Here is a 23,835-nt window from a genome sequence, read left to right as displayed (position 1 = left end):
CCCGTGAGGCGGCCCCGGGCCCCGCCGAGGCTGCGAGGCGCCCCCGCCCGTCCAGCCCCCGCCGCGGCTCTCACCCATCTCGGCGGGTGTCGGGCCCGCGCCCGGCGGGCGGCGGCGCGCTGAGGTACGGGGCTGTCACCGCCGCGGCTCCATGGCGGCCGGGCCGAGGGGGAGGGCTCACAGCCGCCGCCACATTCCCAGGCCCGCGCCGCCGCCTCCTTCCGGCGGCCGCGCTCCGGGTCCCGCCGCGGCGGCGGAGGGGGGGGTGGGGAGGGGGGCACGGGCGGTCCCGGTCGCTCCCCGCCGCCGCCACAGGGCGCCCGGGCCGCGAGCAAAACAAACCGCTCGGCGGCCGCCGCCACCGCGCACCCGCCGCCGCCGCCGCCTGCCAATCACAAGGGCCGACCCGCCACCGCCCGCCAATCGGCGCCGCCGAGCCACCCTCCCGACGGCGTCGCTCGCCAATCGCCGTGCGAGCAGACGTACAGCCCGCCGCCGCGCCGGCTGCCAATCACGGGGGCCCATTCCGCTCGCGGGTTAGCCCCGCCCCCTCCCCGCCACTAGGCGGGGGCAGCGCAGACCCCGCCCTCAGCGGGCTGCCAATCAGAGTGACGGGCGGCTCGAGCGCCCCGCCCCGCCGGCCGGGTTCTGGAGGCGGGGGGCGCGGCTGGGTCCTAGAGCCCGCCCGGGGCTGCGGAACGCGTGAGTTAAAAAGGTGCTTTTAAAGCAACAATTAAAGAGGGGAAAAAACCCAACTAAAACCAGTTCGGGAGTGTTAAAAAGCCCAAAAGACACTGAAAGCAGGATTCTTTTGGTTTCAAAAGAGAAGAAGTGTGAGACAATTACCCAGAGCATCTCCCAGGCCATCTGTGGAAAGAGATATTATAATCTAGTAGCTGTTCTAATAAAAGATCCTGGTACCATCAAACCGTGACTATGTCCCCGGGCCATCACAGATCCCTCCTAGTGTCCGACAGATTGCAGTAAGTGGCAAATGTCAAAGTAACAGAATAAACAGATCTTCTGCTTTTTAAGCCTCCAAAACCACGATTTCATCTTCTCCACAGTCACAAAGTCTCTAAGTGCTGTAATCACATACTAGATCTGTTAAAGCTACTCAATGTGAAAGTCCTGGATCCAACCTGCAGGAGTGAACTCCAGCCTCGAGTATTTAAGTTCAGCACTTCCTCCCCTTTCATTTAGGAGTTTATCTTAATGAGAACATGTGTTTGTTGCTAGAAGTGGAACTGCTGACCTGCTACATTCACGCACTTGATAAAAGACACTTGATGACAATTTTTTTTTCAACTTTAGCGTTTGTCAAGCCATCATGAACACATTGACCATAAGCAGAATATATTCTTGCTATAAAAAGCTCACTGGTGACACTAAATACAAGTAAGTTTGAGGGGGAAAAGCCCTAAACCAAACCAAACGTACCACACAACAGATTTTCATAGATTTTAGGGCAAAGAAGGACTACTATGATCATCCAATCTAGCCCAGGGATTCTACCCCAAAGTTCATAAGCTGTGTTTAAATCAAATTATACCTTTTAAAGTGACATCCAGGCTTCAGCTGCTCTTTCCCAGCTTCTGCTTCCATTCCACCTGCAGGACGATATTTTTATAGCCTTTTCCGCAAAAAGGACAGCCGAGGGGTTTTGTGTTTTTTAAAAACAGAAGTACAGCCCTTCTTCCCTGGTGCGGCAATGGCCACCCTGCTGCTGGGAAACCCACCTCGAACAGATGGTTTTAGCAGCTGCTTTTCAATCTGGCAAACGTCTAGCAGCAAGCGCATTGTTTTTTAAGTGGTTTTGCTCGCAAGCAACACAGCAGCAATGTCAAAGAGGTTATATCAACGGGATAAGCCACACAAAGATGAAAACTAGATTGGAGACGGATATTTCTCAAAAGGGTGGGCAAGTGCAGGAATCTAAATCCCACACAGCAGGAGGAATTTAGGACTTAGCCAAAGTATGACAACAATATCTGTGATATCATTATTTTTTTTAAATTGTCTAGATGGGATAATAAAAAGATCTCACAATGTCATACTAGGTAGACACGCAAATCTGTAAAGGAATGCCTAGATTAAAGATCTGGCCTCTCTAGAACAAGAAGCAGTGGACAAAGCCAATAATCTAACTTTGAAGCTTGCCTGCTTTGAGCAGAAGGTTGGACTAGATGACTTCCACAGATTCCACCTTGAAGTTCCCATCTTAAAACCAGGCTGATGCTGTCAGTGTTCAGACTTATCTCTTTTTTTCCAGTCCCTCCTGTCTTATTGCTCCAATGCTAGAAAGTGTTTCTAGCTTTCCATCTATTCTATCCCATTTTCATGTCTGGCTTACAGCCATTTATTTTCATCTCAAGATTATCCTTTTACTTAAATAATCCTTTTTCCTTCCCTGGTATTTTCTCTCTAAATACATCAAGACAATAATCATATCTCCTTTCAGGCTTCATTGTAATAGACAAGTAAGCCACTCTCTTCATAATAAAAGCTTTATATTTGTGGTATCTTCTTGGTAGCCTTTTTTGCCCCTGTTCCAATTTGAACTCCTCTCTCTTGTTTGACAGCATCATTATTGCTCTTGGACCAACTTTTCACCATGCTTTTTCACAGCTTCATGGTGGCTCATCACAATCCTTTATCAACTACTGAAACCCAGCTTCCTTTCCTCACTGATTTCCAAATAAAAAACTCTTAACATCCTTCACAAATCTCTCCTCACCCCTAAATTCACAGCCTTGCACTTTCTGCTGCTACATTTAATCTCATCTCTATTTCTCACTCTTCAAAGTAATCAGTTCTCTAAGATATTCTAGTTCCCTCGTATTATTGAAGCCTCTCACTTTTGTTCATCACCAAATTTAATTATCATGCTCGCTTTTTGTGCCAAGGTCATTTTAAAAAGGCTTTAGTGAGATTACTCTTGGGACCAGAACTGGAGAAATTCAGTATTAATTCCCCATTGCACCAGCCCCGATGTCAAAACACTCCATCGCCACCTTACCATTTGGTACTTTTGTCTGCCTTCCAGTTCTTACATGTTTGCACATAAAATTCTCAGCTGAAGCCCTGTTAAATGAGACCGATTGCATGTCCTTAATGTAGAAACCTGGTTTAGTTAAGTCCAAAAGATACTAGACTAGCTACTTGCAGCTTGTGCCAGTGAGCCAGGAGGCCCCAGCAGATGGTAGGAGACAGCCACCCTGGTAAAACTTGCTGTTTCCATCTCCAATTGCCCAGGACATCTGGATTTCACTGAAGCTTTTTCCCCTCTCTTTGTCAAATTGAAAATAGAATGATTTGTCCTTAACAGTCCATCACTTCACCCACCTATCAAGCCTCGTGTCTAACCCAGCAATTTTTATCTGTCAATTTGTGGTTCTATTCTCACTGTACAGACATTATCACACCACCATCTATATGCAAGTGCCTTTAGGCCTTTTTTTGGACCACCGTAGACCCCCCTCGCCTTTTTTTTTTTCCCCAAGACAAGCTGGTACACCCTTCCTGAACTGGAATCAGTTTCTACCAAAATAGGAACCTCTATTTTGTAAAACGTGAGGAAAAAATGAGTAATTCCTCTTTCACCTTTACTGTCTACTTAATGCTATACTAGTTTTGTGCATAAGAATCAGGTTATTTTACCAATAACACTATGGTACAAACTGGTACTCTGTGGTTTTCCACCCAGATTGCCCACATCCTTTCAAAGCTGTGGTTTTCCAGAAGAGAAGCTTCATTCCTGTAAACTGCAACTACAAACCACACTTAATTCTTCAACTTAAAGCTACCCAGATTGCTTGAAGCCATTTAATGTAAAATCATCAGTAGAGATATTCACCGAGACTCTCCAGGAGCTCCTACGTTTATAGTTAGCCCATTTGTTTTAAAGGAACTTTACAGAGACCTAATTGTTTAATGCCGTCATGCAGCATGAAGTAAGAAAAGGAAATGTAATCCCTATTTTAGGGATTAAAGGGCACTGCAGAGAGATCCAGTGACTTGTTGAAAGTTACACAGGAAGTCTGGAGTAGACCTTTGGGATTTAACTCCTGGCATCTTTTCCCAGCCTCTTAATCACTATGCCATCATCTTATTTTCTATTTTGGTAGTATTTCCATTTTCTGCTGCATACCTGTCTGACTCAAAGAGCCTCTTTCTCCTTGTTATCAGATGTACTATTTCTTCTTTCCTTCCTGTTTCCCTTCTTGTTTAGGTAGACACATCCTTCCTGGGGAGCTGAGCAGTCTCCAGGCTGAGCCTTCTCCCATGCTAAAACTTCATTATTCTACATCTCAGACTGCCCAGCCAGAGACACTGAACAGGAGCAGTGAGAAGAAATAAAAATTGAAGGGGTGGAAGTCGAGAAACCCTATAAATCTTCAAAGGATGGATGAAAGTGTTCTGCGCTCTTTTCTGCTGATCTGAGAGAAGAGTAATCTCACCGATTCCAGGCAGTTCTGATTCTGCTAATGCTTTCTTGTATCCTCAGCTTTGAAAACAAAGTTAATGGAAAACTAACATCATTATCCAACTTCAGGACAGCGTGGCAGAATATATATTGGCCAAACCTTACCTCACCTCCAGCAGAATACATCAACCATGGGAAACTCCTTAGAAGCATGCCTGAAGCACTCTTGTCCCAGCCCCTGAGGAGCAGGTGCGTACCTGTCCTGCCCTTCTGCAGCCTGGGCCTCTCCTGCTGCACTCCAGTAGAGGGGGCTCTGAAGCTGTCCTGTTAAAAACTAGGAACCATTCTGCTTGTGGAGCGCGCAAAACTAAAGAGAAGGAAGAGGAGGAAAGATGTTAGAAGTGTTATACAATTTTAAAGCATTACTTGCTTCTGAGCTGGCAGTCTAGACTGTTTATAGAGCAGTACTAATGAAAAAGCACAAGATTAAATGCTTGTTACAGTGTCAGGGCACCAAATCATCTGAGAGATCAATTTTTCTCTACACCTATGGGTAGTATATTCTGTTACCATGGAGATTTCTTTCAAGTATTTTCAAGTCACTTACTAATCAGTGATTAATTACGTGCTTTTCACTTACAACTGGTATCAGAGAAGTGGCTTTCCCAGGGTCACAGGGCAAGCACATCAGCCCTGCCAGATGTCAGCGGCTCCTTAATATTTATAAAAGGCAGAGAACATCTCCTTGTCTCTTTTTCTACCCGTATCCCTCTACAAGACTTTATGGCACTTGTTTTGCCACACTGACAGGCAATCCATTACTCATATTAACTACCAGTTCCTGACTTCTTGCACTAGCAGCTCCAATTTGCAGAAGTTGCTTTCTCCCACCAGAGTGGACGTTAAAAAAGTTTCTTCGGAGAATCCCAAAGCACAGATCCAAGAAAAAAAATCAAGGAGTATGTAAATACATTTCTAGGGTAAAAGACAAACAATTCTTAGAAGGAAAGCATCTTTTCCAAATACGGATTAGAAGAAGTCCATATATAGCTTAAAAACAGTGTAGCATCTTTACAGGCAACTCTTTCCACTGCGGTCATGAAGCTTAATTAGCTTTTCTTTCAAAGCCAGTACACAAAGAATTAGAGAGGAATCCAATGTTGTCAGACAACAGTTTAGTTGAACTAGAGTTAATCTAAATACTGAAGTCATCAGTCCTGCTCACCAAGGTCTAAGGTAAAAACAAATTTCCAAGTTCTGCCACCCTACTCCCCTCTAGGTCCTAGTTCTAGAAACACCACCACTGACTGAGCCTGTAGAGAAAACACCCTTTAACAGAGGTCAACCATACACAGGACAGACTTAGAAGCTAAATAAGTGCCTAATTGGTTTGTCTTCAATTTGCCTGTATTCAAAAAGCCTTAGAGACCAATTATTTGAATTAAAAAAAAAATATCTCTTCCCCTCATCTTAAAAACCAAAGACATGCAGGCAGATAATTACCATTTGTTGTGTAGGGAACAAGCACTATGCAAACGAAGTTGGAAAACAAGCACTAACACCACTACAAACCTACCACGCAGTAGGTTTAAGAAAGTAAATGCAGTGGTACATTAAATATTAACCAAGTTCTGTTGTGACTGGGTTCCTAACCATATAATTATTCCGAGTAACTTGCAACTTAGAGTTGCTAGAATTACCAAGCTTGTTTGGGTATCGGTAGGATGAGTGATGAATAGACTTCAACAGTTTTTTTAGAGACAAGATAAAACAATCGCTCTCCCTTTTACAGCAATAAACTTCACAGAGGATACATGAAGCCCGTTTGAAGTAGTTCCCTGCTCACCCCTACAGGTACCAGTTTTTAACTCACCACACAGTGAACTGCAGTCAATCTACAAATGTTCCATTTTTATTACAAAGTATGAAAGGCAGAAAATACTGTACCTAATACACAGGAGGCTGAAACTTAGAAAGAAGGTTAAAAAATCTGAATAAAACTACATAGGAGGCAGGAAATAGCATAAAAGGATGCAACATTCCACTTTGAAGCGATTTCAGAAAATTGCCTTCAAATTTACAGTTTCAACAATATGGTTCCATGACTCAGGTGTTAAAATCCATTGTAACAAAACCTTTTGTATTTTCTCCATAAAAATAAAGGAATATAGGGACACTGCAGTTTTCCATGTCAACAACATATGTCTGTTGAATAGCAGGATACTAGGATTCCTCTAGGACAGTATAGTAGCGAAGTTGCAAATCTCAATACAGAAGGTGGAGAAAAGAAGGACAGAAGTAAAACTACTATTGCTTTAACATATTTTAGTGAGAACAAGAAGTCAGGAATCTCATATGGATGTTTGTACAATCATGCTACAAAGATTACACCTTCAGGAAATTACCACAAGGGGACTGTGAATGGGAAGAGCAGAAGGGCAAACACACATAAAAGTAAACATCTCCTACTTGACTATTGGTAACAAAAATGCTTCGGCGCAACAGATTTAAATTACATTTTACACTGCTAGCAACCCAAGTTTAAAAAAAAAGGTTCCTTTTAAATAGTAGATTTCAGAATTCATATTTACCAGGCTGTCAACAAAAGCAACGCATCACTTCTCAGCTGTACTAGGACTCTCTCCTTCACTGGTTCTTGCATGTCTGCCCGTGTTCAGATTTGACAGACCGATCCTCACCTCTAACAGAGGAGACTTGAGAGTCGCACGTCTTGCAAACAGGAAAGCAAACTCCAAGGGATGAGAGGTGGAACACAGGCTTACAGCTACTCATGGCCACAATATTTTTTTCAGGAAATAGCTTATTTCTTCATTTTGATAGATTTTCTGAAAAGAAATAAACTTTATGGAAGCCACACTTAATTTTTATGATTATGGAAATTCTAGCTTGATGCCGAGTATCAGAGGTTGGTTGCACAAAAGGCCACTGAGGTACTTGGCAGACAAAGTTATCATCTGAAATCAGGCAGCAGCAAGCAAGTCTCACAAGTGCCTTTGACTCTGGAGTCTGCCATGAATCACTAGATGAGTGTTCAGTGACTGGTATTTAGTTGCATTTTTAATTACTGTTTTTTAGTGCTGATTAAAGGTGCTGATTGGAAGTTCTGGAGATCCCTTCCTAAAAAATAAAAAAGAGTTGGGGGCATGCTAAACTCCTCTCAATATCCTTCAGAACGAGACATTTCTGACTCTGTGGGTAAGCAGGGGGAAACACAGCTGCATCTCTACGTAAGCATGAGAAAGTGCTCTTTAAGTGCCACATACAATTAATTCCCCAGATTCTCCACAAAGATCAAGAGAAACTGGGACATAGTTGACAGTACCTTGCCCATTCCAGGACTTATTTTGGACACCTCCTTTTCATGTCCGCTGTACAATAAATACAGGCCTGCTCTGGAATATTGGTCTGACAGTAGAAAGCATGGAATATGTATCAGAGAGAACTTGTATTAACTGACAGGATAACACAGTGTGGATTTGAGGTGGTAGGACCATTTTGCTAACCAGCAGTGGGAAGACTAAACCCTTCAGGACTTTGATGGAACTGTAACTGTGCAATCTATTGAGCCAAGAGCTTGCCCTTGCTGCTGTTCATCCTTTTCAGTAGGTCCTGAAAGAGTTAAAACACCACTAACAAAGAACTGACAATTTCAAGAATTTAGGTTGTGTGAACTTAGAGAGCAGCTGCATTTTTACTATCACAAAAATAACTTATCCAAAGAATCCAGCTACATCTTTACACAGCCACCCTGCCCCTACTGCCATCATGTTCAGACAGTAGAAAAAAGGATTCCCAAACACTGTCAAGCTCCTAAGCAAAGCAAAAGGGACTCTCTGGGTGACAAGCAGCACTACATTACTTGGGTTGGCCTTGCAAGATTGTGTCAGTCTCAGAATACAGAGTTTCAGTTTAACATTAACAGTAGTGTCAAGTGCTCACGTTTCTGGTGTTCAATAGAAACACATGAGGGTGCACTAGATACTGACAACCGTAGCCAGCTTAGGCTTTCAGTGACTGTTGTATGTAACGTTTTATACAAAACACAGACAAATGCCTACCATAAAAGGGCTGGAGAAAGGATGACTCTCCCCCTAATCTTACCAAAAATATACTTGTTAAAGTGCCATCTGCAAGAGAACAAAACAGACACACTCAGCTTTCTTCATTTACATTTAAAACAAGCACAAGAGCATCTGTGAATTCCAATATATATCAGACTCCTCCCCTCACCTAGTCTCTGGCAGGCAGTGATCTACAGTTCAGACTGATGCAGCTTTCTCATTGCAACACCAGGCAAAAATAGATCTTTTTACTCTTATCCAGAACATTCAGGAGAGTAATTACAGCTAAGTTTTGAAAGGATCATTAACTTTGACTTATGAGAGGCAATGCCTCCCCCTTAAGTACATTTCAAGGTTCCATAAGGAACATCCTGTATTATCAGTCTCCTTTCGTATCATTCTTTGAAATCACTGTGTTTTCTTTCTAAATAGATTGTCAAAGCACTCAAATCCTTGCCTTTTAAATCCCTGCACACAGAAGTACAAGTCCCACAGATGCAACCTACCATAGCTCATTTCATTTAGACAATTACAGAGTTGGCATACTACGCACTAATTTGACATTCAACTTGTTTTCTGTAGGTTTTCACCTCACTAATGAGTCAAGGTCTCCTGGTTGAGAGCCAACATACTAGCAACAGGTTGTCCACATAATAGTAGGAATCTATGGAAAGCTTGGTTTAAACACAACATAACAACCAAACAATAGCCTAGTATCTTGAATTAATCGACTGAAGTGATACAGAACTCAAGTCAGAAAAATATTTCTGTCCCAGAAACACCATGTGATTTTCTGCTTTGCTAACCTCACCGATGCTCAGACTTTTCCCTTAATATTACTTTATACTCAAGGGATACGAGGCATTTGAAAGCAGTTGCTCTGCATCCTCTGCTTGTGCAGTAAGCACAAAATAATTGAGATCAAAGTATTTATTTCCAAAAACTTTGGAATAATGCTTACGGGGGCTTTACAACCAACATAGTTGAACGTTAAGCTGGTGAAATATGATAAATTGTATCTTCTGATTCACAGGCTGCAGTTACAAGACTCAGGGTTTTATTTTATCTTGCAAATAAACTTGAACCAGCAAGCAGACAGTTAGCTCCTTGCCACTGTGGCAGCAGGTGCTCACAAAAGGGCACCAAAGTCTCTTGCTTCCTTCTCTATATGGAAGTGCCATTTGCACTACAGAACATCTCACCCATGAGGATTTTCATGTCTTTTCAGTCATTAACCTTTCAAGTGACTTCTTTGAAAAGAGGCTATTTTAAGTAGCATTTCCCTGTTCCAAAACAGCCTCTAGTGATTTCAAATGTAATTTCATATGAAGAATGACAATGGATTATGCCCAAAGCAATATGCTGTAGATCCAGAAGGTACCCCAACTGGCTAAACAAACAGGACGTAGGCTTTATTTAGAATGCACTGGAGCCTACAAGACGCCTTCACTTGCCTTTGATGAGTTTGGAATGAGCACCCAATTCCACAAATTTAACTGCAAGCAGTTTTATGGACGGAAGGACTGACACTAGATCCTGTCCAGATTCATAACAGGATGGTTTTCCAACAGTAGCAAAAGCTACCTGGTTATTCAGACTATTAGCCCCTTTATACAAGCTCTCTTCTCATCATCTTAGTGTAACAGATTGTATTCCTCTGGGAAGAAACTGCATTTGCCATTTAGTATAGCCTACGGAGTCTGTCAGTGACTTCACTTTCAATTAAGTTAGCTTATGTCTTTTTTAAAGCACAATTCCACAGTTGCAAAAGATGCATTCATCTTTTCCTCATGTCATCTATACAAGAATGAGACTTTGAAGCAAAAAGGGGACTACAGAAAGAACTAATATTACACGTAGTTCTCAGTAACAGAGCACATTATGCCTACCATTTGTAATTAAACAGTAAATGACAAGCCTGTGTACATATTTTTATGTAAGTATCTAAAGCTGTGAATGCCATTATATGCCTCTGCTAAGAAAATCCTAATTTTCACTTCATTCTGCATAAGTATTTTCCAGTTTAAGACAAAGTGCTACTGTAAAAAGTGATAACCTAATTGTTTGGCTAACACTGCTCTGACATCAAGATCAAACCTGTCTGTGGAACACACTACTCTCAGCACTGCTGCTGATAAATCAACTTTCACATCAAATCAAGCTTTCTGTCAAAAATCCCACAACTAAACACAGAATGTCATTGACAAAACATGAGCTTGAACTGTGTTAGAATCTCTTGGTTCTCCGATATTAAGAGGAGTGATAGAATAAACCCGTCCCTAATGAATTCCTATCAAATTCACAAGGCAGTGCTTTTCTGAGCTCCACGTTGAGAAGCAGCCTGTAGAAGAACAGTTTTGTATGTCCAGAATGACAAAACTTTTCAAATTCTGTTCCGTATTTGACAGCACTTTCAGTGTCAGCTTCATTGTTTCACAGCAACCGCTTTCCCAGCTTGCCTTTCCTGCATAAACTGACAAGATTCAAGTTTGCCAGTGCCCTAACTATTTATAATGCTGCCTCCAGTTGCAGGTGAATACTCATTAGGTGGAAAGCCAATTTTGATAGTTCCTGACATTTACATCAAAACTCTGCTGGCATACCCTTACAGACCAGCTAGGTTTGTCATGTCTTCATCAGGAGAGCACTGCAGAGCATTCATCCGAGTAGCTATGTTATCAACGAAGAGTTTTCTCTTGCCTAATCCACTCAGCTTTGATTGAAAAGTATTACTGTGGAGTGATCCACTATTCAAAACAGAAGCCCTTGGGCACATCCCTAAAAGACATGAGGATGACAAGCGCCTAACCTTAGCCTCAATGGCACCGTTTCTTTCCTTTTAAACCCATCGTTGCGTATTACATTAGGGAATCATTTCTTTCAGAGAAACAGCTTTCACTTGGATAGCAGACCAGCTTTTCCAACTCATCTCGCTCATTCAACAAGACCTGACAGTACAAAGCAAATACACTTCGGAAAAAAGATTGCTTTGCACTGCTTTCAAGAACTCCCAGGAACAGAGGCCAAGCGCAAAAAAGCTCCAAGGTACAGGCTAACCACAAAATCTTGCTCACATTATTTGCCAATCAAGCAAGCTACAAAGTGTGAAACCATTTTATTTTGCTTTAGACAGTAAGTCTTCCAAGGGGAAATCATTTGATTGGAAGTGTCAGTCCCAAGTCCATTACAAATCACGTTTTTTCAGGAGTAGTTTACCTCCTGGGAGCTTAAGTCATGCATGTATCTTCTTTCTGAAACCTATTACCATTGTGTTAGCTAACACAACTGCAGGATACACACAAATCCAGTTATAATTTAAAAATAAGGCCTACCGTAGTAACAACTGCCTCTAGCATCAGAAAAGTGTAAAGAAATTGTGCAACAAGTACCTGTACTTCACAGCACCAGAAAATTCTGCCCAGGTAACCAGGTATAGAGAGCCAAGGCAACCGTTAATTCTGGCAGGCCTTTACTGCCAGGGAGCCTGCAGCATTTTTGTGATTTGTATCAACGAACAGATCCTGCTTTGGGCATACGGAAGTGGATCACATATCAAAAGTAAGAATTAGGGAGAAAAACCTTACTCAATAGAAAGTTAGCCCAAGATATAAAAAACATACAAATGTTTAAACAGTTTAGAGGCAGCAACAACAGGAATGATAAAGATTCCTGCCAAGGTGGCTGTTAAAATCAATGTATTTTTCCCCACCTTGTTTTGCACTTGCATCTATTAAACTAGTTGGATGTGCTGCCTCAACTGGCTGACAAACATATACGCAGCAACTTAAAAGCCTGTAAGCTTATTAATACAGTCAAACAAATATACAGAACTTTAACTGAGAAAAAAAAAAAAAGAAAACCAGAACCCAGAAGGTCCAAGAGGCTCAGCACGTCTCTGTGTTTTAGAGTCCTGGAGAGACAGGAGGCACCTGCCATTTATTCTTGGAACAGTTTCTTGTAACAGTAGATGCAAAGCAACAACAGATACTGGCCACTTGACTTGTGTTGTTCTTACTTTAGAGGGGAGGGGAAATTATACAGCCCTGCCTCAATGTGGCATGAAGCAGTCATGTTACACTCTCAAAATCTCCAGGCAGTTGTTGTAGCAGATAGCTATCCAGTCTGGCTGAGTTGATGCCCACTGTACATTGTTGATTTCTCCCTCTGCTGTATAGGCCAAGATAGGGTCCTCAATGGCACGAGGCATTTGCTGGATATCCCAGATAAGAGCCTGATGGTCATCCGCTGCAAATACAAGAGAAAATCAGAAGCAGAATCAAAGTATCATGAGATCTCCATACATGGCTACTAACAGGCCTACAGTGCAAGCAGCTAGATAGGATATACCTGTCACAATCCCAATGAGTATTCAAGCCAGAGACACAATGATACAACTATGCTCCACAAAAATAAGCTTGGATCGTTATACATTATCCAGGACAGAGTTGAAAAACAAATGACCAGTGGAACTGTTATCAATTGAGAACATTTAAGAACTAGATTGCAAAAAAACTAAGGAGCATTAAAATAACATAGCTTAGCCAGAGCAGATGCACAGTTTGGGCACAGGGCTCACTACTTCCACACAATAAGGTAGGTGTCTATTTCCATAAAAATTTTAGGAAAGCCACTAATAAAGGGCTTTGAAATGGCAGGTATTCTTTAGCAAAAGGCAAGCAGAGAACTGCATAAACTTTTGGAGAGAGGGGATTTTGCAAATGCAGTGAAAGACTCGCAGAGATTCACCAACACAGCTGGATAGAAATGGATCACACTTACCCGCTGTACAAATGTGGCAGGAAGAATGAGGTGCCCAAGCAATTCCATTTACACACGCTCTGTGGTTGTTTAACCTGGCAACAGGAGTGCAGGGAACTCTGACATCTAGAATCACAACCTTCAGAAACAAAAACCAACTAAATTAATAACTTGCAATTTTTATTTGTTTCTTCAGAAAAAAAAAATATTTTGAGCCAAGGCTATAAATACAGCCCTTCCCTAAAGGATGCGGTTGGCAAGCAAACACTGTTCTCAAATAATAGCTTATAGCTGGTCAGTCTGTCTCAAAAGGAGTCAGACCTCACAGGGAGGACCTGTGAGTTATGCAACAAGGGCAAACGAATTGTGCTTCCCTGAAGCAGCACAGCTGACAAACTAAGATACACTGCCTTGTGCACTGAACTGAGAAAGAACAAGGTGACTACAACACTTGCAGTTAAGATCTTATGTGAAAACTATTGCCCATCTGGCTCACAGACCCCTCTTAAGAACCAGCTGAAATATATACAAGCCACAGATCTTCAAGTTCAAAACGCCAAAGTCACTTCTTTAACTCCTACCGAAGTTAGTGCCCTAAGAATTGGTCCTTAACCATAGTCCAGTTCAGGTACTGACACTGCCCCCTTACTTTAAAGGGCTGACTACTAATTAGTACCAAGCCACCTCCCAAAAAATCACAGCCACTAGCACCTACAGAAGAAGAGCTGCTGCCTTACCTCCATGCCGTCCATAGCCATTGTAGCAAGATAATTGGGATCCTGCTTATTCCAGCAGAGACGCAGCAATGGATGGTGCTGTGGGTCCTCATAAATGATGGTGCTGTGTTCCAGATGACGGAGATCGAACATCCTCACCGAGCCATCTGCACCAACTGAAGCGAACATATCTCTCCCACCACCTGCACGGCTAAATGCTATGTCATACACCTGCTCAGTCAGAGGACAGAGAAAAAAACATAACCTTAGTTTTAGTGAGCACACTGCCTCCTAATTCGCAGTAAAATGGATTTTACATATGGATAGCAGAGCTAGTTGCAACACATCCTGTGAAATACTTAATGTTTCTAGAAAGTTTTTAGTTATTATATTTGCCAAAAGGAGGGGAAAAAACTTTAAAGGGTTATGTCATTGTAGGATCATTCACTGAAACTAAACATATCATCTTCCCAGAGTCAGATTTTTTTATATTAATTGCTGAAAAGTAATATTATGTTAAAATGAAAGAATCTTGCAAGTTGTTTATTGCCTTTGATATGCATTTGATTTCAATTCCAGTTTGATGTTTTACCTCATTTTTCTGAAATATTCTGGAGCATCATTTAGTAAAATAAGCATATTCTGAAGTCGGATTCTATGATGAGTAAACAAAGTGGTTTTGATAGCCAACAGTATAGTTTTAGTTTGGTACTCAAAACTGCATATCTTAATCTTAGATAAATTATCTTTTTGGATCATTAGATTTTTTCAAGAAAAATGAGGAAAACAGAAAAGTTCTGTTCCTTTTCTACTGCTTAAAACATTCAATGTAGACAACCAAAAAAAGCCATCACCTCTTTATCATGCGCAATAAGCTGGGTCTTCACATGGCCAGAGACCAGATTTACTCTTCCCAGAACCTGTCCTGTCTCCAGACCCCAAATAGTGCAGGTTGTGTCGATACTAGAGGTACCTGAAACAAAAACACTTCTGTTAGCAAAATTAATATTCTCACAAATTATTTAATCACTTACTGGATTAATGTAATGTCCTCCAACATCTACAGATCAAAATAGCTACAAGAACAGCGTACAATTAAAATCAACAATGTCAAACAGCTAACGCTCTACCATGCATTTAAATGACCAAAACCTTTCAGCTGCAGAAATAAGTCTTCCACACAGGAATAATGTGTAAATAGCTCATGTCTACTTCAATCTGTTCAGAAGCCTGATGCAATGGCAAGATGAACTTTCCCATCCTGTAAGTCTCATGTGCGTGTCAAAACCAAAATTCAATTGTAGTGTTGCAATAGCATATTAGTATTAATTGATTGTTTCTGTGGACTGAAGGTGGGGCTAGCAGTAAAGCTCTTAAGAGATGAGAGATGTAACACACAAAATAAATCATGTAGTAAATTACTAAAACATATTATCACCGTTCATCTCTGGGCAAATCACCCTGACATAACTGTCTGTACTCTCCTGGGACACAAACCTGCTGGATCAGTCATCTTGGATTCACAGTTTGTCCCATAGGCTATAATTAAACCTTAAGCATTCAGCCCCCTCCTCCAACTGAATGAAGCGCTTCTGGCTGCACTCCTGCTGCTGAAATGGCTTCACAAAAGAAAAAGCTTGGTACAGAGTTTTCTGCCCACTCCAGAACACACTGAAGTAAGTCACAGGAGTCCATGTACATCATTACTTAGCACTGCAACAGCCCACCAGCCCTGAAGACTGAGGCTCCCTATGTGCAAACAAGGATCATCCCTAGTCCAACTTCAGTGACCGATTCTGTACTGGAGAGGGCACCTTTCAATGCAAAAAAGTCTCCCTGAGCTGCTCAAATTATTATTTTTTAATTTTTAACCTAAGACAATGGCAGTTTCTATGATGCATAAGTTTGTCCACTGGTTAGTTATCAGATTAATCAGTGACATGCAATGACACAGCAGTCAGTCAGAGCCCAGACTTCATCAGACTGAATTCAAAAGGGTTTCTTTTCCATGCCAAAAATGTAGCATTTTGTCAGTCTCACCTAGAAGGTAAGGATCCACTTCATTCCAGTCAAATGATGTTAATGGAGCACAGAAATCAGAGTTCTTGTTATTGTTCAGCAAACACTCCAGCCGGGTCTCTGTTTCACCCACCTTTAAAAACAGTGAAACACCTGACTTAAACAGCAACATCACATGACTGGTTCCACTTCCACTTCCAAACCATAAAGTGTTAATCCTGGGTTGTTTTTTTTTTTCCCTCTCAGCTTTACCTCCTAAAGCTCTGGAAAACACAATCACCATCTCTATCTTCAATAAGGTGATTAAAACAGCAACTACCATCATAATTCTACTTCTCCTATAGTCTTCATATCTAGTCACATTATTGCAGTTAAGAAAACAAATTACCAAGAGCTCTGGCTTGATTTTATGTCTTAACCTCCACACTGTAGCAAGGGCAAAACACTCAGAAACAACATTAACTCACTTCAAAAAACCTGGTCTTGAGTGAAAATGAGATCCATATGCAACACAACTAATATCACAGTTGCTCTTTTTCTAGGGAGGATTTACTCACTCTCCACACTCGCAGATAGTCACCACTGGTTGCCAACAGGTCTGGATATACTCCCTTGGTGTCTGGGATCCACATAAGCTTTGTGGTAGGGTAGGGGTGATCAAAGGTGTTCCTGCAAATGAACTCTGAGCTCTCTTCATCCAAACCAACAAGCTGCACCTGTAAGAAGCCATATTTAAAAGAAAGCATTTTATCAAAGGACTCATTTATAATTACAGCATTAAGATTGAGTATATTTCAGAAGGACACTTTCTGTAACCTCAAGGACAATATAAAAGGACCATCATGACAATGGAATGAGAAATTGTCAAAGCTTTGCTTCCTAGCTGGGGCATGTAAGCAAAGTGAAGTACACATAATCACCACAGCGCTTTACTTTGAAGAGATGATCTCAAATGAATTGAAATCCAATCCTAAAGGATTAAAGACCACCCTTCTCTTTTCCACATTGCAAAGCCGAGTTTAAATCACAGACTTAAACTGCACAAACATTATTCCAACTCATCTTTTAACTGAACTGATGCTGACAATGTCATCTTCAGAGAGCAGGATGAGCTGTAGTTTGCATGACAACCACCCCCAATTAAAGCCAATATCACGGAGTTCTTGGCCATAACCCTGCAGATTGTGACAGATCATGTCAGCTAGCTAGCAAGCTGTTTTCAGCATCACATTAACTAAAACGTTCTGTCACAACTGCACGAAATTAAGATACAGATTAATCACACCACAGAGTCAGAAAATAAAATAGAATTCAAACTTAAAGAAGAACTGGAAAGCTAAAATATTTACAGAATTCTTCAAATGTTTTGTGTGAAAAGACCAAGAAAACAGGTCTGCTGAAAGACTCCAGGTAACTGAGTTCCAGATTAGGTTTTTTGCACAGTAATATGACAGTGGGAAGGGCTAACTTGTTCAGTTGTGAGAGTGATGCAAGACAGAGCAAACAAGAAACTGTCTCCACATAGCTTGGTCATGACACCACCTGAAGTCATGTTTGAAGTCCCAGACATTATGTTATTAGAAAAATATTGACATGTCCGAAAGTGTTCAGAGAACAATATCGTGCTGGGAGGATGTGTTTAACCTAGCAGTGACTACAAGACCTAAACAGGATGAAAGCCCCACTGTGTTAAATGCTTTCAAACACAAACATTATGGCAACAACTCACTACAATTAGTTTGTAAGCTGCTCACAGTAGGAGCTTCCTAGTACTTTCCACACAGCAGCTTCCTCCTGGAAACAGTGGCTTAATGGACTTTTTCCTGAGATGTTTATCTGGAAAAATCCTAACTATTCTGGGATAAGCAATTTGGTTAATAAACTACACATTTAAACTAGATTGGAAATCTACCATATTTTTTTTCCACATAACAGAAAACCAACAAATGCTTCAGTGGATCTTAAACTATAACATGAGCAGTTATGAGCCCATTTAGAGATGCTCTTAACAAATGCAAACCTTGCCCCCCTACCACAATGAGAAGATCCATCCCTTTCACTCCGTAACAAACCCTAAAATACATATCCAAGTATGCTTCTAAAACCTGTGTATTTCTGCCTTGCTCTCTCTTTATTACAGCTACCCATTATACTTCACTCTAGTACAAATCAGTCAAGAATCTCTCCATCTTCTGAAGTGATTGACAAATAGCTTTCTAACCCCTTTAGGGATCAGAAATATTAAGTGGATTTTACAAAGGATGCAAATTGTCTTTGGAGATAGAAAATTTTGTGGCAAGGTCAGGATCAGAAGATGAATGACGACTAATCATTTCTTCTCCTTTGCTTATGCTGTTTTCAGCTCAACATGAGTGTGTTAAGCCTACAAAGCAATGAACACACTCAGAACCAGAAGCAAATCTCAAACAGCAAAGGACCCATTCTCATTGGTGTGAATTTACATATTCCTGCGCTGCATATTCGTATTTAACCCCTCCTCCGATTTGAACTAAAAGCAATGACTGTGCAGGAACTCAGTATCTTTGTGATCTTTGACATTTTAGGTGCGGGCCAGGTTAGAGAACAAAAATTGCATTAGCAACACTCGAGCTCCTGGCAACTGCTGAAGATGGGGTGTCTGACACTGACTGTCAGACCTGGCAGCAGCCTGTGATAACTCTGAGCAGGAGGCATTGGTCTGCCCGCAGACAAAAGCAGAAGCAGAACATACTGCTTGAGAAGCTCTATTCTTTCCTAGCTCAGCATATTCAAATGTATGACTCTTCTCTTCGGACTTGATCACGTAAAGAGATTACAGAACCCCTCTATTCATCCTCTTGTGCAGGCTTAACACAAGGAGATGGAACAATGGAATTATTTTCACCATGCTGATTATATTAGAGCCCTGTCTCTCCCTCCTGCAAGTGAGGCAAGATTTGCTGCTGCCAGCTACTGCACGAAGCAGTGCCTCAAGTCCAGCCCAGACAAGACTGAGGTGATGCTAACAGGAAAGTAGCTGTCAGTCAGGATACAATTTGAACCATTCTGCATCTACCTGTAACTCATTTCAGTGGGAAAATGAGGACCAGTGTGTTCTATCTCCATCAGTTTTGCAATTATGCTATGACAGTAGGTAGGAATGCTAAATAACGATTTGTCTCTCCAATACATCAAGATATGCTAAAACTGGATGTGGATTTTACTATCATAATACAAGCCTTTATGAACGTAAGGCTTCATTGCAACAGTGCATCTGAGTAAAGTAGTGCCCTTTCATCAGCATTCCTTAACTTCTAAAAAAATTACATCTCTCTTCAACATGATCCAAAAGAATCAGCCACAGATTTAAGCAATGCAGAATTTGGTAACAGCTTACTTCTTTTTCTTGCATGATTTGAAGAACAGTGAAGTAAGTTCACAGTACTTTTTTTTTAAAAACTATATCCCTTTAAACTAATCAGCAACTACTAAGAATGACATTTCACAATTATTTTGGGGTCATGTACAATCAGAAAGATCTCACTGCACCAATTAATCTCCAACATGCAATCAATTTTTCTTTGCAACTCTAAACCTACAGGAAAAAATGACCCTCTGGTAAAACCACCACCCTGAACGCTCTCTAATTCGAGGCACTGTTCAGGAGAAGGTGGCAACCTGGGAAGCACACAGTCATAACCTGTCAGTCTGCTTCAGCGACGGGAGCAAGCAGTGGACAGCACCACCTTCTACTGTTTTCTAAACTGGACTCCAGTTTTGTCTTGCAGATAGATCCCAAAATCAACCTTTCCTGATGTTTTCCACAGATCGTTCCTCATCCATGAAGCCACAGTCAGGAGCCTGTGGAACAGTGTTAACAGTGAGATTTATGAACACCTCCGTTCCCTCCCATTACTCCAGTGATCCATGAGACATTGTAAAGGCTGACAGCAGTTTCCTAACCCAAGGAGTTCAGGAAACGCTACCCCAAACAATTTTAGTTCTACAACTAGAACAAGTCATCTCTCTTCTTGTACCAGTGATTTGATCAGCAAAGGTGTACAAGCTGAGACAAAATTCCTTTGGGGTTCAAACAGTTCTTGGCAACCAGCTTTCTGGTATGCTATACAGCTAGTTAGTGTGGGGGTTGACAGAGGTTAGAAGAGTCTGGGAATTGGGGATAGCAGTAAATTAGGGTTTGACAGTCAATAGATTTGAGTTCCTCACAAAACAGAGGTGTAAACAGTGATCTTATACATGTGACCCATAAGTACTTCAAGCTCTGGTAATTACTACAGAAACAAAATCAGAGAGACAAACTAGACAAGAATGTCTCCTCTTTCTTTTACTGTAATTGCCTCACAGGGAGCACTTCTGCTGCAACAAACACTTGGTGCATTAAGTCTTTTTAAAAGAAACCCCAAAACAGAAGAGTAATAAGGAAAAGACATATTAACCTATTTGGTTAGACTTTAAGCAAGCTAGAATCACTATTCCAGACTATATTTTTTTAGTATATAAGGGTAAGGAAGAAAGCCAGCTATCTGGAACAAACCATTGCATCATCAGGAACAGAAATGTTGTTTGGAGCTTGTCAGAAACCTCTAAAGATTATGAGTGCAAAGAGAAAGTCGAAATGAAAATGAGTTTTCATTATCCTTTTAATTAGCGCCAACTGTACCTATAAGCGTATTTTGATGTCAGAAGCTGGCAATATAAAACATCTCAACTGTGAAGGGCAAATTATGCAGGAGGACAAAGCTTTCACACATGCCCTGTAAAAATCTTAAATTTCTGCTTACCCCAGAAGGCAGGCTACAAACCAAACCGCTCCAGACCATTTGCAGCACAACGTAATGGACTACTTGAACAGGGTAACTTCAGTTCCCTTCGTTCCTTTAGTTATACCACTTACATGGACAGAAGTTGGAGCTGAAAGAGTTTACAACTAGTGTGCACCTAGCACAACTGCACAGTGTCTGTCCAAGAGTTCCCAGTCTGGAGCATGACGTTATTCCCTGAATTCTCTAAAAGATTCAGCAAAGCTGTGAAAGTCATAGCAAGACACCATAAAGACAGTGCAGATGAAACACCACTCCCAAGCTTGTTCTGGTCCCCAAAGTAAAAGAGACAACATCAATACTCTAAGCAATAAAACCACTTGCAATTACCCAAGACAGCTCTCTCAACTATCTTCCTACAATGGAAGGCTGGACTGAAAGCACTACAAAAAACATCAAACAAGAACACCACAAAAAAACCCCACCGCTCTTTGAAATATCAGAGACACAGCAAAACTTCGAGCAAAATAAAGACTATGTTTCATGGCATTTATTGTACAAGTTTAGTTTTCAATCGTACATCATCTTTATTTCTACAGCAGCAGCATCCAGACTGGCATCTCATTCTCATACAATGAGTTTCCAGCTCTTTACACCACGTAGATCTCACCGCATGTGGTGCTTTTATGGACTGAAGTCAACAATAGTTATTCCTGAAGCTCAGAGGTCAGGAGAAGCCCTGGGGAATAATTACAGAGAGCAGTAATTCACATAGTCCTACGCAATTTCTGTCCGCAACAACTGTGGGGGTAAGGGGTAGAGAAGAGAGTGGCTGACTCAACTGCTTTACACTTGAAGCCTGAACTGAGAAGCAGATCTGATCATGCTGTAACCAAGAGCAAACCCAGGGAATGGTCCAAACTTAAGGAGGTAAAGGCAACATAAACGTACACCCCCATTATTAACCAACTCTACCACTTCTAAGCAAAAAAAATGTTTGCAAGTTTGTTATTTTAGCTTCTCAGAGTACAGACGACAAAAACATTTTCAAGTTGGTCTTTAAACAAATGAAAAGTTTCCAAGCTCAAGGACCTGCCTTTCCCCAGCAGCACTCCCAGAACCACAACAGCACTCATCAGCACGAGGAGACAACTCACACGCAGCCAACTCATACTGGCTGAACTACAAAGTGCTCAGAAGAAGTATCATGCCTAGGACTGCTGCAAGCACAGTAATTTAACCACTGTAAGAGATGTCACCCCTGCCTTACCGTCACTGCCTCTCATTACATCCTTGCACAAAGCCCAATCCCCAACACCAACTTTTTGACATTATTTTCCGCAATCCCCATTAAACAGCTCGACAAAGCTACAAAGCACACACACTATGAACACACAAAGCTGTATTTGCAAAATCTTAGTTTCACACAAATTTCAGGATGCTCCATATGCCCATTTCCTCATCTCTCTTCCATTTATATGAATTCATTACATCAGAGTAGCACATTAAAGTCTGTTCAGAAATGACTACACAAGTGTTTGGAGAGTCGAACACGTAGTCCCTATTACCAATCATAGAATCGTTTTGGTGGGAAAGGACCTTTAAGATCATGTAAGGTTCTCTGCTTATATCTGGCAAGAAAACACCGAAGATATAATCTCATGCCTCATTACACCCTTGTTCTCATAGAAGAGTAAAGGTACTGAGAAATCAGTAAAAGTGGTTTATATACTTATGAAAAAAGTTATCACACATATATACTTATGAAAAAAGTCCTCCACAGCAAGAAAGTGTCATGAGACCGGCACAACGCTTCCAACACAGTCTCAGGCATCCTGTATATTCACAAACTTTAGCCCTGGCCATAAACTTTCCTTCATACTGAAAAAAGGTGAGGTATGCTCAAGCTAGGGGACCTTCCCGGCTGAGAAGCAGCCAGCAGCAGCACCCACGGCTCTTCCCACCCCCAACCCCTCAGTCTCCCAACAGCTGAGGGCTCGCAGGAAGGAAACCAGCCTGAATCTAGGCCGGCACCCTGCACTTCGAGGGAACATCTGAAGGCTCTACACAGCTCCCAGTGCCCAGGACAAGGCAGGTAAGACTCCCTCCAGTCACACCGACAGCGGGGCCCTGCCCGGCGCTGGGGAGACGCTTGAACCACTGGGATGATGATGGTCGGCCCCCTCCTCCCCCTCACTCTGCCCCCGCCCCGCCGCCCGATGCCGGTAGCGCCGGGCCCGGCCGCCGCCGCTCCCCACCTTGTTGTTATACTCCTCCACGAAGCTGCCCAGCGCCAGACGGAACCGCTTGTCCGGCCGGACGCTCCAGTTCATGGCGTACACGGTCCAGGGCGCCTCATATTTGTAGATCTCCTTCCGCTTCCCGTGCAGCGACATGTCTCGGCCGAGGGGGCCCCGGGTAGCGGCGGGGCTGAGGGGGGCAGCGGGCTCGGCCGAGGGGGGACCCCGGGCTGGGCTCGGAGGGAGCAATGGGCCCGACTGAAGGGCGCGGGATGGCGAAGCGGGCCGGGGAGCGCGGCCGGCCGGGGCGCAGCGAGGCCGGAGAGGTGGCGGGGAGCGGGGGAGGCCGCAGCACGGCGCGGCGCCCCCAGGCCCGGCTCCAGACCCCGGCGGCGGGAGCAGCTCGGAGGCCGTTTGGGATTCGGCCCCTCACACAACGGGAACGGAAGCCACGCGGGGAGCCCCGCCTACTTCATGCGGGTTGGCTATATTGCCTGTCACTATATAGTCTCGGGCATCTATTGGGTAATTCACCCGTCCGTTTTGCCCTCTTCGGTCTTCTATTGGTCGCTTTGCCCTTCATTCCAAACGGGCGCTCACCCTCTGGCTGGGATAACCTACCGTTGCGTTTGACCCCGCCCCGGAGGGAGGATACGCTCGTTCTCGACATCTTACTGGCTACCAGGGGTCGCAGTGGCGCGAGGCGGGATCTTGACCCCTGATTGATAATCGATTGGCTGGAAGCCATGTCAGTCACGTCACCCCGAGGCGGGCGGGGGGAACTTGAGGCGGGAGCCACCATCACGCGTTCGAGTCCCGCCTCCGCCGAGTGGC

The 23,835-nt window shown here is 42.7% G+C and overlaps 2 protein-coding genes across 3 annotated transcripts in view; both read right to left on the bottom strand.

The window, feature by feature from the left end:
* Positions 1-278, bottom strand: part of MAP3K3 (mitogen-activated protein kinase kinase kinase 3) — a 39,680-nt gene extending 39,402 nt beyond the window's left edge. For both annotated transcript variants that reach the window (XM_068418771.1, XM_068418772.1), the window contains exon 1: positions 75-278. In XM_068418771.1, coding sequence (XP_068274872.1) covers positions 75-78 — 4 coding nt within the window. In that variant the 5' untranslated portion in view covers positions 79-278. The remainder of the gene's footprint in view (positions 1-74) is intronic.
* Positions 279-6,316: 6,038 nt separating this feature from the next.
* Positions 6,317-23,424, bottom strand: DCAF7 (DDB1 and CUL4 associated factor 7). Its single transcript, XM_068418885.1, has 7 exons — positions 23,020-23,424; positions 16,559-16,717; positions 16,023-16,134; positions 14,837-14,955; positions 14,004-14,213; positions 13,288-13,405; positions 6,317-12,753 (listed from the first exon to the last, which is right to left on the bottom strand). Exons 1-7 carry the CDS (start codon positions 23,155-23,157, stop codon positions 12,581-12,583), a joined length of 1,029 nt encoding a protein of 342 aa, XP_068274986.1. The 5' UTR covers positions 23,158-23,424; the 3' UTR covers positions 6,317-12,580.
* Positions 23,425-23,835: the final 411 nt, after the last annotated feature.

Source organism: Nyctibius grandis, chromosome 26 (assembly GCF_013368605.1).
Source record: "Nyctibius grandis isolate bNycGra1 chromosome 26, bNycGra1.pri, whole genome shotgun sequence".
NCBI classification, from domain to species: domain Eukaryota; kingdom Metazoa; phylum Chordata; class Aves; order Nyctibiiformes; family Nyctibiidae; genus Nyctibius; species Nyctibius grandis.
This window is presented reverse-complemented; position numbering and strand designations above follow the sequence as displayed.

Bases quoted from the DNA above. Each gene is read 5' to 3' on its own strand.
- DCAF7 (XM_068418885.1), bottom strand. From the start codon at position 23,157: ATGTCGCTGCACGGGAAGCGGAAGGAGATCTACAAATATGAGGCGCCC. The intron at 16,718-23,019 runs GTGGGGAGCGGC...GGCTTCTTACAG, and splicing joins TGGAGGAGTATAACAACAAG to GTGCAGCTTGTTGGTTTGGA. The intron at 14,214-14,836 runs GTGATGGCTTTT...CTGACTGAGCAG, and splicing joins TTATTGCGCATGATAAAGAG to GTGTATGACATAGCATTTAG.